General features: G+C 41.4%; 2 protein-coding genes across 3 annotated transcripts; one reads left to right on the top strand and one right to left on the bottom strand.

The window, feature by feature from the left end:
• The first annotated feature begins 5,187 nt into the window (after window positions 1-5,187).
• Window positions 5,188-9,621, top strand: LOC121770851 (probable methyltransferase PMT2). Of its 2 annotated transcripts, none has more exons than XM_042167629.1 (7): window positions 5,188-5,505; window positions 6,240-6,910; window positions 7,048-7,258; window positions 7,388-7,682; window positions 7,841-8,224; window positions 8,806-8,883; window positions 9,043-9,621. In XM_042167629.1, exons 2-7 carry the CDS (start codon window positions 6,263-6,265, stop codon window positions 9,263-9,265), a joined length of 1,839 nt encoding a protein of 612 aa, XP_042023563.1. In that variant the 5' UTR covers window positions 5,188-5,505; window positions 6,240-6,262; the 3' UTR covers window positions 9,266-9,621. The 2 variants fall into 2 exon arrangements, with proteins under 2 accessions (XP_042023563.1, XP_042023561.1); XM_042167627.1 differs by having other exon boundaries at window positions 5,189-5,505; window positions 6,255-6,910.
• A 147-nt stretch (window positions 9,622-9,768) lies between these two features.
• LOC121770850 (sphinganine C4-monooxygenase 1-like) lies at window positions 9,769-13,189 on the bottom strand. The gene is made up of 2 exons (XM_042167626.1): window positions 12,737-13,189; window positions 9,769-10,531 (listed from the first exon to the last, which is right to left on the bottom strand). The coding sequence occupies exons 1-2, from the start codon at window positions 12,977-12,979 to the stop codon at window positions 9,977-9,979; spliced, it is 798 nt and encodes a 265-aa protein (XP_042023560.1). The 5' UTR covers window positions 12,980-13,189; the 3' UTR covers window positions 9,769-9,976.
• Window positions 13,190-14,771: the final 1,582 nt, after the last annotated feature.

The raw sequence follows: 14,771 nt of genomic DNA, 5'->3' as shown, positions 1-14,771 counted from the left end.
AATGTAGTTCGAAAATTTCCGCTCTTGACTTGTTTAAGGGTACGAACTGAGCGGGCGGCTTCTCAGGATTGAGACGTGGTCCCAATCTGCCTTGTACCGGTGCCCTTTGAATTCTTTCAAAAGGAGTTCGGCGAGGAAGCCTCTGATCGCTATGATCGGGCTTCCTTCTGTCTCCTCGGGACGATGAGCTGTCTAACGACCGTTTGCGACGGTCTGCCTCATCGGCCCGGGAGTACTGGTCCGCAATGTCCCACATCTCTTGAGCTGTTTGCGGACTGCATTCCACGAGCTTTCTGTAGAGAGCTCCGGGCAGGATTCCATTTTGGAATGCCGAAATGACAAGTAGATCATTGAGATCATCTACTTGTAGGCATTCCTTGTGGAATCTCGTCAAAAAGTCGCTGATCTTTTCGTCGTGACCTTGACGAATAGAAAGCAGCTGAGCCGAAGTGATCCGGGCTTCCGCTTTCTGAAAGAACCTCCTGTGGAAAGCATCCATTAGATCTCGGTAGGATCTAATGCTGCCTTGAGGAAGGCTGTCGAACCACCTTCTGGCGTTCCCGATGAGCAGCTCGGGGAACAGCTTGCACATGTGGACCTCGTTGAGACCCTGGTTCGCCATGTTATATTGATAGCGTCCCAAGAAATCATGAGGATCCACGAGTCCGTCATAGGTTATCGACGGAGTTCGGTAGTTCCGCGGCAAAGGAGTTCGGGTGATATCGTCCGAGAACGGAGTCTTTAATGCTCCGTACATGGCGAACCCGGCATCTCTTCGGTACGGAGGAGATGGAGTTCTCCTGTGGTTCCGGTACCGAGGAGGAACAGGAACATGTCGAGGTTGAGGATTCTTTCTCCTGGAAGACACGTCACTACTGCGGTAGTGACTTTCATGCCTAGATGAGGAGGGAGAATCCGTCGTTGTCTTCTCCGGCTGTTGGCTCTTCTGCAGGAAGGTTAAGAACTCCTCCTGCTTCTCGGCCAAGAACAGCTTGACAGCCTCATTCAAATCAGGCTGCTGGGAAGACTCGGTGTGTGGACCTTTTGAGCGGCTTGTTCCTTCATCGTGAAAACTGGAAGTAGATGTCTCCCGGGGCTGTTTTCCGGACCTGCGGGCTGGATTAGCTTCCTCATGGTTTTCACGAACGGTATTATGGGTGTTATGTGATCTGGTATGCATTTTTTTTTGGGGTGGAAAAAGGGTCAAAAATTCGCTTTATCACAGATTTGGTTCTCTGTTTCCCACAGACGGCGCCAGTGATGAATCGGCGAATTTCTGATGTTAGTGAATGCAGGAAGATGCAGATCACGACACAGAGATTTTTACGTGGTTCGATTTACTGAGGTAAATCTACGTCCACGGGAAGAAATGAGGGCCGAGTTGTATTGCTTGATCTGTTTTCTTACAGCTTACAATACAGACTAGCTATTTTGTATTTTATCTCTAGAAAGCGAGAGAGTCTAACCCTATCTATCTGATCTAGGTTCTATTTATACATTGAACCAAGATCGTGGCATGCAGCTATTTACTAGGTAGTGGATGTCGTGGAGATCGTGGCGATCTTGCATGGGTCCACTATCCTGCATGAGTTAATGACTGCTTGACACCACTAAATAGATCGTGGGTGTGGTGGAGGTGGAAATCCTGCATGAGTCCACTATCTCCTAGTTCGGTCGAATACTGAGACCGAACTGCTGAATTATTGCCGAGCAGCTTTTGCCGATCTGAGAGTAGAGCTTGATGCCGACCTGAGAGCAGAGTTTGATTGGTTGGCTTTTACCGAGCTGTAGGCTGGGGCCGAACTCTTTGGTTGTGCCGAACTGAACTCTTTAGTCATGCCGGACTGATACTCTTTAGTCATGCCGAACTGATACTCTTTCTTGGGCTTTACTGCTGTTGGGCTTGTTTAGTACGTACTCCATCACAATACTCCTTCCGTCCCGAAAAAATAGATTATTTTATCATTTTAGGTCTCACCCAAAATTAGACTAAGTCTAAATATGGAAAGTTTTTAACCAATTACATACCATTAATAATATGAATCTCACAATCCACTAACACTACTTCTACTATATTTTTTAATCTCTCTCTTACTTTACCAATTACACATCAAAATTCAAGTCATTTACAACTTTATCTATTTTTTTAGGACGGATGGAGTACATAATTAAAATAGTAAATTGCTTCCTCAATATTTCTTCCTTAAGTTGAGCAAGTAGAGTTTGATGCATATCTTAGTCGTTTTAGGATGATAGTGTGCAAGAGAGGTTTCCCATGGGACAACTTCCGACACAGGGACAATATGAAGTTGAGATTCTTCTCCATCGTGGGTATTGCCTGGTGGCGGAGACCTTAGTTTTCATATGAAGGCACTAGTAATCTCAAAACCCTTGCAAAATTTGGGGTTGTTCTGATATACCAAACTGACATTAACGTCATTTTCTCTTCGTCGAAGAAAATCTCATTTCATTTTGGAGCATATATATCGGCAAAAATATGACCATGAGCTCATATCTTAATTGGATTTGACATGATACTAATGAACTTGATGAGGTCATTTTGCACCCTGGCCTAATGCTTGTACATATGATCGCAATCATATGGAGGGCCCATGCTGGCTTGCTCTCGTTGTACTTTATGACAACATTATCCAATACATTTGATCTTTTGGTTGTTGTCGAGGTTCAGGCCTTTCTGATGTATCAATATAAAAGTGTGTCAATGCTTCCAATTCATCGTAGTGTACTTCATACATCTTCAGTAGCCGTCTTTTTCCCATTTCTGTTATTGAGAAGTGGGTCGATACAATATACTGCATTGAAACATTTGTATCAAAAATTTTATATGAATATAAATTTACCTTACTAAAATTTAATTATACTAAATTTTTCGGTACAACTAATTTCAATCGGTAATATTATTTTCGGTATATCACAGCTACATATAAAATCTCTGTACTAAGATTTTTCAGTAAGGTAAATCACGGTCCACATCATAATCTTCTATATTCACGAATACTGTCGTGTACTATGAATCCTAATTTTCTATTGATATTGTTGTAATACTAGAAATTAAGTAAGAGAAGATTAAAAAGCGTTGGGGTACAATTAAATTCAAGTCAAATTTATATTAATAAAATAAAATTAATGGCTAATTATTGCTTTTAGAGCATCCGCAATGGCGGACGTCCACGCGGAATTCCCACCGGCGTGCGGGAATTCCGTGGCGGACGTCCGCCATTGCGCGTCCCAGGCACGGATACGGAATTCCGCAAAGAAATTCGCAGCATTCCGCGGAATTCCATGCGGACGTCCGCCATTGCATTGACGCTTGCGGAATTCCCGTTTAATGCATTAAATATTTTTTTTTTCGGTTCCTTTATATACATCCCGTTGAACTTCATTTCATTTGCACCACTTGTATTAACAAGTTTCTCTCTCTCTAAAAATACATTTCTTGTGAATCAACAATGGAGCACCACGACAACGATTCACCCGCCTCGAGCGAGTCATCGACGCCCCATTTTCCCATCGGCGGGAGTACGCCGATGTCCATTGCAATGCCTCAAATGCCGGGGATGATGCCCCAGTCTCAAATGCCACCGGGAATGATGCCCGGGTACTACAACATGTACCCGCCGTGGTACGGGATGATGCCCCAGATGCCGGGGTCGCCTGTCGTTGCGGGGGGAGTAGGCAGGGGGTCCCCCAATCGCCGGTCGACAACGTCTATCGGCCCTTTATGGATTTACTGGCGACGGACAACCCGCCGAGTTCTCCTCTCGAGACTCAATTCGCTAGCGTCGACACGTTCTCGTTTGAGGAGTTGGGGCTTTCTCCCCTCCGGGATACTCCCGCCAGCGCACCACCGGCGACGGGGAGGGCAGGGAGGACGGGGCAAGGGACGGGCGTCCCGGTGTACGGAGGTGAGGTAGGGGAGGGATCCAGCAGGAGCAAGAGGACCGTCTGGAGCATGGACGAGTGCGTCGCGCTGGCGAAGGGGTGGATCAGTGTAGTGGAGGATCCATACGTCGGGGCGAACCAACACATCGACCTGATGTGGTGGCGCATTAGCCACAGCTACCTCCAGTTCAAACCGCAAGGGGGGAAGGAGCACAACTCGGAGCAATGCCGGAAACAGTGGGAGCGGTTGAAGAGCCAGCTTAGCCGTTTTGCTGGCATTTACACAAACAACCTCCGCTCAGCAACCAGCGGCATGTCTGCCGAGGATGTGAAGCTGCTGGCTCATCAGCAGTTCCCCGACGCTGAGAAGGGCTTCGGGGAATTCAAGTATTGGCCAGTGTTTCTTGTGGTTCAGTCTTCGCCCAAGTTCACTGCGGGTGTTGAATCCGGGTGGCCGAAGCGGACGAAGATCAGCGCCTCCGGATAGTACAGTAGCAGTGCTGGTTCCGCGGAACTTCCCCCTCCCGAGTCAGAGTTCCCCACACCCACATCGGAGGCGCGGATGTCGAGGGTAAGCACTAGCGGATCCGGCAAGGCCCAATCGGCGGCACCCCCCCTAAAACGATCCCGAGAACCCCTCATTCGCCCGCATCGCCGCACATGAAACCTTGTTACGTGCGATGGTTGAATGGCGCCAAGCGACCGACCCCCATTACAAGCGGAAGCTTAAGCCCCTCCTTGATAGTATGCGCCGCGATTTGGGGCTCGACAGAATGTCGGACGATGACGACGAGGGGGGGTGGCGGCGGCGACGGCGAGGGGGGCGGCGGGGGGGAAGGCGAGAGGACTGGCGACGAGGAATCCGAGGTGTGAGAAGCCGGTTTTTATTTTTATGTACTTTTTTTTAGTAATTATGTACTTTTTTTTAATGAAGTATGTTTTCTTTAAAAATAAAGTGGTTGCATTTTCTCCGTATTCGCGTCGAAATTTTAATTCCGTAAATTGTTTACTTCTGGAAATTGTCTAACTTGTGAATTTTTGAATTTTTTTTAATTGTGGGAATTCCTTCGGGAATTTCGCGGGGAATTCTGCCACTGTCAGTGGGAATTCATTATGACATGGCATGACGTGTTTTTGGGAATTCCGCGGGGAATTCCGCCGAGAATTCCGCACCACTGTGGATGCTCTTAGCCTTTTTACTATTCACAAGATCCTATTTTGAATTATTACCAATAATCGTCATTTCATTTCGTATATTTTCATTTTTTTTCCTTTTTAAGAATTTACAAACACCAGAAATTTATTTGTCGGACAAAGATGGTTTGTAGTATTGAATAGCAGAGCCGGAGAGGTCCATTTATATATACGAAGAAGAACAAGCAGCCTAATAATCCAACCACGGCGATACTACCCGAACGATTTCGATTATTTCAAGGGTGCACTTTTACGGCTAACATCATTAGGGTTTTTACAATTCTTTATTTTATCTCAAATTTCTGAGCATTGGATCCGTTTTCTGCATTTCCTGAGTGCCAACAAGCCCAAAGATACAAGCTTTTGTTGAATCAGCGTTTCGCGTCAGTGTATCAACCGATGCCATTGGTATATGAATATTGATATTTTTCTACATTTTTTGTCCGCGTTAGTTACCAAATCTTATGCCTTCTGTTTAATTCTGTTGATGGGCTTAGTAAAGGTTGTTTCTTTTCTCTGAACGCGATGGCTGTTGTTTGAATTTTTAAGGATTCATTTGGGATTGGGGATAAGAGAAGGTAAAGAAAGAGGAAAAAAATTAAGTAGTTTTATTTGAGGTTGGGTTGTCCTTTCAATATTTATTGTGGGAAATATTTGGGTGCTCATAACTTTGATTAAGTTGCATATTTATTAGATTCTTGTTAAGGTATTGTTGATGTATTCAGTTTTTTCCCTAAAGAATTCTTGATTATCATTTGAGCCCTTCTATTAACTGGAATGTTATATAGGTTAACTGAAGTTTGTAGTCCCTAATCTTTTTTAAGGGTCTAGACTGTTGAGCTTTTCCTTGACTGTTCTTTGAAGTTATAGCAATGAAATGATGATGTTTTCTTGCATTTTGTACAACTGATCGATGGATCCACTTCCATTTCACTGAAGAACATTCAAGATGGAACTTTTGAGAGTGTACACAGACGACCTATTGCTTTAGCTTTGCAGAAAAGATGTAGCTTAATAGTTGCTTGATTAGCTTGTTTCTATCTTTAGTCAAATGCAGAAGCTTTTCATAGTAGATTTGGAAAAAGAACCCCCCTCTTTGGATTGATGCTACTCTTTCTTTTGTCTTCACTAAATTTGAGTAGTGCTGATCGTTTCAGGGCCAGTGATGGCGAACAAGTATCATTCGGGGGATGGTAGGACCAGGAGTTCGGTGTCAATCTTTATAGTAGCTGGTTTGTGTTGTTTCTTCTACATACTGGGAGCATGGCAGAGAAGTGGGTTTGGGAAAGGGGACAGAATAGCTATCCGGATGGCTGAGAGTGGATCGGATTGCAATATCCTCTCAAACCTCAATTTTGAAACCCATCATGGTGGTGAAGCTGGGGTAATCGATGATTCTGATTCCAAGGTGACGGTGTACAAACCTTGTCCTTCTAAGTACACTGATTACACCCCCTGCCAAGATCAAAGACGTGCGATGTCTTTCCCTAGGGAGAACATGTTCTACCGCGAGAGACATTGCCCTTCTCAAGAACAAAAGCTGCATTGCCTTATTCCGGCTCCTAAAGGATATGTGGCCCCGTTCCCTTGGCCAAAGAGTCGTGATTATGTTCCCTATGCTAACGCTCCATACAAAAGCTTGACTGTCGAGAAGGCCATTCAGAACTGGATCCAGTACGAGGGAAATGTGTTTAGGTTTCCTGGTGGAGGAACACAGTTTCCTCAGGGAGCTGATAAGTACATCGACCAGCTTGCTTCTGTCATTCCAATTGCAAATGGAACAGTTAGAACGGCTTTGGACACTGGTTGCGGGGTATGTTGGGCGTTACAAACTATAGTCTAGTGTCTTTGGCTATTGTTAATGGATTGTCTTTTGAATATTATGGGTTTTCTTATTGGAATGCTGTAAAAAATATGTGGGTTAACTTTATTTTGTAATTTATGTTTCAGGTTGCTAGTTGGGGTGCATATCTCTGGAAACGAAATGTCATAGCAATGTCGTTTGCACCAAGAGACTCACATGAAGCCCAGGTTCAGTTTGCTCTTGAAAGGGGCGTCCCTGCTGTCATTGGTGTTCTTGGAACAATTAAGACCCCATATCCGTCAAGTGCATTTGATATGGCTCATTGTTCGCGTTGTCTTATACCTTGGGGTGTCAATGGTAAGATCTACTATATTTGTTGTTTATTTCCTGTGCCCGCGCCATGAAAGAGAATGATCTGTATTATCTTTGAGCTATCTATGGTGCTTAGTGATTTTGTTCTCTCTCTCTCTCCCTCTCTCTTTACAGATGGACTTTATATGAAGGAAGTCGATCGTGTGCTTAGACCTGGGGGGTATTGGGTGCTTTCGGGGCCTCCCATCAATTGGAAGACTAATTATAAGGCATGGCAACGCCCAATGGAAGATCTCCAGGAGGAACAAAGAAAGATTGAAGAGGTTGCTAAGCTTCTCTGCTGGGAGAAGAAGGCCGAGATTGGTGAAATTGCAGTATGGCAGAAATCAAAGGATGTCAATTCCTGTCATGCTGCACAGGAAAATTCAGGAGCCACTATCTGTAAATCTGAAGATGCTGATGATGTCTGGTATGAATCTTTCATTTTGCAAGTACATATGGAAGATGCCATGACCAAGTCCATGTTGTCGGTGCTTATTCAGATAGATAGTCATTCAAAAATTTGGGTTCTAACCAAAGCTTCAAAACTATCCGGTCATAAAGTTTCCTACTTTGCTCCAATTTCAGGTACAAGAAAATGGAGCCATGTATTACTCAGACTAACAATGGTAACAATGAAGAACTGTCTGGGGATCTCAGGCCGTTTCCCGAGAGGCTTAATGCCATTCCACCAAGAATTGCTAGTGGTTCAATTGCTGGAGTTTCTGTTGAGTCATATCACGAGGACAATAAGCAATGGAAAAAGCATGTGAATGCCTATAGAAAGATTATCAAGATTCTCGACTCTGGAAGGTATCGCAATATCATGGATATGAATGCTGGCCTTGGAGGCTTTGCCGCTGCTCTTCAGTCTCCCAAATTGTGGGTCATGAATGTAGTACCGACAATTGCTGAGAAAAGCACCCTCGGTGTCATATTTGAGAGAGGATTGATTGGCATCTATCATGACTGGTACGCCCTTGTCTTTCTAATTTATATATGTGATTAATTTTCCTACTATTGCACATGCTCTTAAACTCATTTTCTCTGTCTTCTTGAATCATCTTTTTTGTCGATGTATGTCAATAGGGTTCGTGTTTTCCCCGTATTGAGTTAAGCTTTCGTTATTTTTGTTGATTAATTCTATCTTTGTTAGACTATTAAGCATTTAGGAAGCTAACATGATAGATGTTCCTACATTAATTTTCATAACCAACAGATCAAGTTCTTAACTCAGAATTGAGTTACTAAGGACAAGGGTTATAAAATGAACTCTAGTGATGGATGCGTGCTACGATTGTGCCAATCCAAGTTTAGACTTGAGATGTGCATTTATTTGGAAACTCTGTTGTGTGTTCTATTGTTATACTCATAAATAAGATGTTAGCCTCTTCGGGTGCTCTTTTTTATGACCTTTAGTTCTAGTTCGTTGTCTCTTTTTGTGCTCCCTTTTTCCGTCTTTTGATTGCATTCTATGCTTCTCTTCCCCATGCCTTTACTTTTTTTTGCTGGAAAACATAACGGGTTTTTATAATGATTTATTGTCTTGCTAGGTGTGAAGCCTTCTCTACATATCCAAGGACCTATGATCTCATCCATGCTAATGGTGTTTTCAGCTTATACAAGGATAAGTAAGCATCTGTTATGCCTATCTTTTTGGTATTAGGCCTAGAAAAGAACACTACTCCAAGAAAATTGGATTGGTTTTCTTTCCGAGATGAAATCTGTAGGGATGCTCGACATCTTTCTTTCATTCAAGGCTACATAGTAACACTAAAATATGAATGCAGGTGTAACTTCGAGGACATCCTGTTAGAAATGGACCGGATCTTGAGGCCTGAAGGCGCAGTCATATTCCGTGACGAAGTGGATGTGCTTGTGAAGGTGAAGAAGATCATCGGAGGTATGAGGTGGGATTCCAAAATGATGGATCATGAAGATGGCCCCCTCATACCTCAAAAGATAATGGTTGCAGTCAAGCAATACTGGGTGGGCAACTCCACTTCTGCATAGACTCGATGGGCTCCATGATTTCAGTCACCAATTCTTTGGTCTTGCATACAGATCTTGTTTCACTCTCTGAACGCAACAATGGTGGATGATTATCTTGCCGTGGATGGCCTCATTATTAACCAGGAGGGTTGGTTTGTAAGTTGCAGCTTGTGATCGATCTTTCTGGGAAATTTCGAGCATGGTGTCCCTTGAAGTAGGAAAACAGAACACACCCTTAATTTGTTATGCTTTGTAGCTCCAGTTTTCAAGGTGTTGTGTTGTGTTGTGTTGTAGTAGAAGTTAAGCTATGACCTTATTGTAATTCTTCATGTAACATAGTTTTGACCTATTGTTATATAGTATTAATGTTTCATCAACCGCTTCCTAGCAAAAGCTGGAGAGAGAGAGGTTTGTGCTAATCCCACATGATCTTCACCAGAAAGCTAACAATCTGAAACATTTGGAAATGATATTATATCACAGCAACCAAAATCAGAAAACATAAAATAAAGTAGCAGTGATGGTAACAAAGAAACACCCTCTCTTTTTTTCATTTTCCATTTATCAAATGCTTATACTGAGAAGAGCTAATCGTAGTACACGCACATTTAAGTATGTATATGTACGAATATAAAAAGCACTCAATCACTAGACAAGGTAAACGTAACAATTCAAAAAAAACAAAAACCTATGGTGATACACAAATGTTACAGCCAGTGATTATTGTTAAAATCACTCTTCCTTATATTCTTTCGAGGGCCGTGCTTCAAAGCCCCCGTCGACATTCTTCTCAAGCGAATACGGCATGTAAGTGCCGAGGATCCTATCCCACATCACAAAGAATGGCTGCGAGAAGTTATACTTGTTGCCGTAGAGTTGGTGGTGGATATCGTGATAGGCAGAGTTGTTTCTAAAGAGAAGGTGGAAGAGATTGCCCGGTAGCCATAGCCCGCAGTGGTCGTCGACTGTTTTGAGGGTAGCAAATGAAAAGAAGAAGATAGAAGCTCGAGGAGACATGCCTGATACGAGGAAGGATAGAGCACCACCAACAGTGTCCAGAAGCAGACCTTCAATGGGGTGGTTGTACAGAGCTCCATATGCGTAGGGGACAACCAGCCGGTGATGTTGAGAATGGATGTGCTTGTACAAGAACTTATTTTGGTGCATGTAGCGGTGCATAAAGTATTGCCAAGTATCTAACACCATCATCCCAACCAAGAATTGCCGAGCAAGAACAATGAGGGAAGTCGGCTGAGAATCCGCAGGATCACTGTCGCTTCCAGTAATCTGCATGGTATACTTCATTATAAACTGAACAACGGATTACTAGCATAATGATAATTATGAGGATGTAAAATTGATGATTAGGCTAACACTAGTTCAGTTTGATTAGGCAGGATCTGGAAAACATAGAAATTACAAAAGTATCCAAATAAAGTTAGGACCACCAAGAGGCACGATAAATTAAATGAAAACTAGTACAGTCAGAAAATATCATAAACTACACAGCCAGAAAGCTATTACGAATTTCCAGTCTTGTAACATATCTGAGAAGACGCTGGTCTGCATAGGCAGTAGGCCACACAATTTTTACAGACCCCGATTATGGTAGAAGAAACAGATTCCACCAGCAAATTTTCTAAGGTGATACTGATTATAATTTATCTCACATAGGGAAGTTCCAGTATCCAAGACTTTTGCTTAAAAAATGCATCACAGCATGTCAAGAATAGTCACTTAATAAGTACTAGATGTTAACTGAAGCGGACTGACTGAAAAGGGTATGAGCATCTTACAATAGCTCTGGACAAAAGTTCACTCTAATCGACAAACTAAATAAAAAATGAGATGCCTCATTCAACAAATAAACGGCTTACAAGCTTTAATATCCTAGAATAGGCGAGTTGCAACAATCCATAAGTGAATCCATAACTAGGTATCAGATATGATAATCCTCATAATGACACATCAGCCATCAAAGAGTGTTACCACCACTGGAACTAGCATGAAATTAATGCCAGCAGACCCGAAATAATTATGAGATGGGCCATCTATCGCTGTTATTTGATAATATATCATAATTCTGAAGCATGTAAAGTCCTGGTGGATCTGGAGATGAAGAAATAATCCCCAGACAGTACCGACACTCTAGATATAACTACCGAAGTATAATATTTTTCAAGCATAAACTCTATAATCAACTGCTGTGTTTTACTTTCAATTTAGTTTACGGTTGTGCCACAGATGAATCACATGTTATCACATTTGATCTGTTCAACTAGAAAAAACCGTCCGAAGAAGACAAACAGGTTAAAAATTGGTATGGTATCATTTTAACCAAAGCAACTTAAAATGTCTAGCGGTTTCTTTCTAAAGGTAGCGGAGTTGTAGGTAAGACATATGCAACTTTTCCTCTTAATCAAGATACAAGAACAATGTACCATTTGGTCAAATGCCAAACAAGCAAGATACAATCCCTTAAAAACCTTTTAAACAACTATGCTGGCTCAATTGCATTTTCTGTTATCTACGACCAGTAGATTAAGTATACATGAGGAAACAGAAATATTGATGTGAGACTTGAATTGGAGATGTGGAAATTTATAAAGAGTTAGATATGCGGGAGTGATTTATACAGTGTTTTCATAAGAATCAGCCAAAGAATCACTAGTAGGACAGAATATTAAATATCAGTAATTTTATGAAGGCATATATATGCTGAAACTCATTTAGTCAAAACAAGGCAATTATAGAATGCACGATAAGATTTGACATATCAGGGATTATTAATATGCAATAGTTCACATATAATGTGTCAGCTCCCATAAATTCTTCCTCCAGTGAAGAAAATGCTTTGACGTTTGGCTTATTCAACTTAAGCAGCATTTATAAGCTCATTTGCCAAAGCATTTTACAGAACTTCAACAAGGATATTATCCAAAAATTTTGTTGTAAGCATTCAATTATCTGAAATGTGTAATCATGGATCACGTCTACTGAAAGCAAAAGAAAAGGAAATTGAATCGCTGTATGCTACCAAAATGCCAACAGAAAGAAGACAAAGCACATCCAACAGAAAAAATATTTCAAGTATCTGATGCTTCAGTGTCTCATCTTCAAGCATACGATCGCTCCAGATAATTAGGCAACAGCAATGATCAATTACTAATTCCAATTTCCATACAACAGAACAAGGATGACCTACTACACCCCCCTTGATCAACCATTTAATATGATCACGAATTCGCGATAAATCTCGCAAATACAACAGTCCTAACGTTATACAAAACACAAGCAATTTTAACCCCAAAACGTAGAATGAAAGATTCCAAATCTACAGCAAAGCAGCTTGTACACGCTCACACAAGCAACAAAATTCACCAGCTCTCATCCTCAAAGTCAACAAAATCATATACAATCATCGGCGAAACACATAACATAGACACGCAGCAACACCGATTGAAAAAGTAAACGAAAAAAAAAACTACTTACGGCGAAGAGAAGGGAGGCGACGACGGCCTGAACCGCCTGCTGGAGAAGGACACCTCTGACGACGTCGTTTTTGGAGACCAAATTCTTCTCATCTTCATCCTTGCGCGTGTGCAGCCTGTAATCGTCGAGTGAGCCTAGCAAGACGTAAATCCCGGAATATATCCAGTAGACGATTATCGGCGCAAATGTCCCCAGCAATTCGTCCGAGACTGTTACACCATTGATCATCTCCATACCTAACATCGCGGATGCCGGGTTTGCGTGGAGTGAAACGGGAAATTGAATCGAAATTCCGATGAACAAACCCTAGAGAGAGATAGAGATGGATCAATTTGGGGTCAATAGCCCCTCCTCAAAAGTGATAATCACACACACTTGAAGACCTCTGTTCTCTTCTTCTCCCTTCTCTTATCAATCAATTATGTCTTTCTATTTATATGCGTCTCTTCGCACCATAAATCAAATTCAACAACGCAAATATCTTAATGTAAATCTGAATAATCGAATTAGTATAATATTATTTGAGATAATCCGTGTGGCTGTCATTATTGACTTGACAAAATAATTCTATGGGTCGTTCTTTTAACCAACTGTTTTGCTTTTTATATCTGTGTTTTATTTTACGAATTTAGTATAAGCGCGCAATTAATAGAAATAAATCCAAGGCAGTGAAGTTCATTTAATAAGAAAGAGACTTACAAATCAGAATTAAACTAGAAACTTCCAAAACATTAAATGAGGCTCTGAATTTAATCGATGTTGCATCATTCTTAGTCCAAACAAATTCAAGCACATACTATACATAATCTAAAATAGGTGTACTTGCTATGTGAATATGGCCTGCAGCAGCGTTACAATCTTTACACACAGTGATGTTGTTTCCATTGTGATTTGTCATGTTTTATAACATTGCATAAGTAATATCGACAGAGACAAACATGAAAAGTTCTAAGATAATATACTTTAAAACTATTAATGACAGATACTAGATGCTTATTTGAGCAACGTTTAGTGAGTCAAAAATTGAAAATTTACAGACAGTGTCAGAAGCTTCATATTCACAGAATAAATCATAGGGGCATAATTAATTGCTAGGAATTTGATCTATTAATTGTTCATATGATTTGCTACTTAGTTTGGACAAATATACTAAGCTATTAATATAGATAGCACAAATATAAATAAAATATAAACATGAATGATAAAATGTAGGTGATTTAAAGGTAACCAGTTTATCTCTTCCCAAAAAAATATTAGTAATTAGTATACATCTTAAAACTTTGAATTCCACAAAACTCTTTTAATTTAAATAGACCTTACTTTCTAAAAAATAGTATACTACTGTCAAATTAAAGATAATTTTATAGATAATTTAACGACATCCTAACCGCATAAATTCAGATCAAGAAATTTGATACTAGTGGCATATTGTATCATGTTCATAAATTTCTTTCACAGACGGTATCTGTTTCTTCCATGCACAATATGTTACTAACATTTATAAAATGTAAGAGCATCCACAATGGGGCGCCCTATACTCCGCCACATCATTATTCTATCATCCTACCCTTCCACCTGCAGTGAGAAGCCCTAAAGTCCGCCCTATAGTTTTCACTACCGTTTTGTTAATTAATTTTATGTTTTCAAATATGTCATACAAAATAATAAAAAAAGCACCACGATTTAAAGGCAAATCCTACATTACCTAATTAAAAAAAGTGACAAGAGTTAGAAATAAAAAACAAGTTCACTACAGATAAAAAGGACATATTCTACAACATTCCCAACTTGTGGCGCAGATCATCGATCATCCACTTGAGGTATTCGGCTTTGCCCAGGTCCTCGCACTGCCTCAGGGCGTGGTGCGTGTCCAACAACGTCCTCCGTTAGGCATGTCCCGCAGCCGAAGTCGGGGTCGCGGTCGGGGTCGGGGCCGGGGCCTGTGAGGATGTCGCCTTCGCCTTACCCTTGTTCTTGCCAGCCTTGCTGCCAATGAGACGCTGAGAGGACATCGGTGTGCCGGAACTCTCATCCT

Source organism: Salvia splendens, chromosome 16 (genome assembly GCF_004379255.2).
Source record: "Salvia splendens isolate huo1 chromosome 16, SspV2, whole genome shotgun sequence".
Taxonomy (NCBI): Eukaryota; Viridiplantae; Streptophyta; class Magnoliopsida; order Lamiales; family Lamiaceae; genus Salvia; species Salvia splendens.
Note: the sequence above shows the minus strand (reverse complement) of the source record. Positions and strands in the feature narration are given on the sequence as shown.

Coding starts and splice junctions, on each gene's coding strand:
- LOC121770851 (XM_042167629.1), top strand. CDS start 6,263: ATGGCGAACAAGTATCATTCGGGGGATGGTAGGACCAGGAGTTCGGTG. Junction 6,911..7,047: donor CTTTGGACACTGGTTGCGGG/GTATGTTGGGCG, acceptor TTTATGTTTCAG/GTTGCTAGTTGGGGTGCATA. Junction 7,683..7,840: donor GAAGATGCTGATGATGTCTG/GTATGAATCTTT, acceptor CTCCAATTTCAG/GTACAAGAAAATGGAGCCAT.
- LOC121770850 (XM_042167626.1), bottom strand. CDS start 12,979: ATGTTAGGTATGGAGATGATCAATGGTGTAACAGTCTCGGACGAATTG. Junction 10,532..12,736: donor TCGCCTCCCTTCTCTTCGCC/GTAAGTAGTTTT, acceptor TATACCATGCAG/ATTACTGGAAGCGACAGTGA.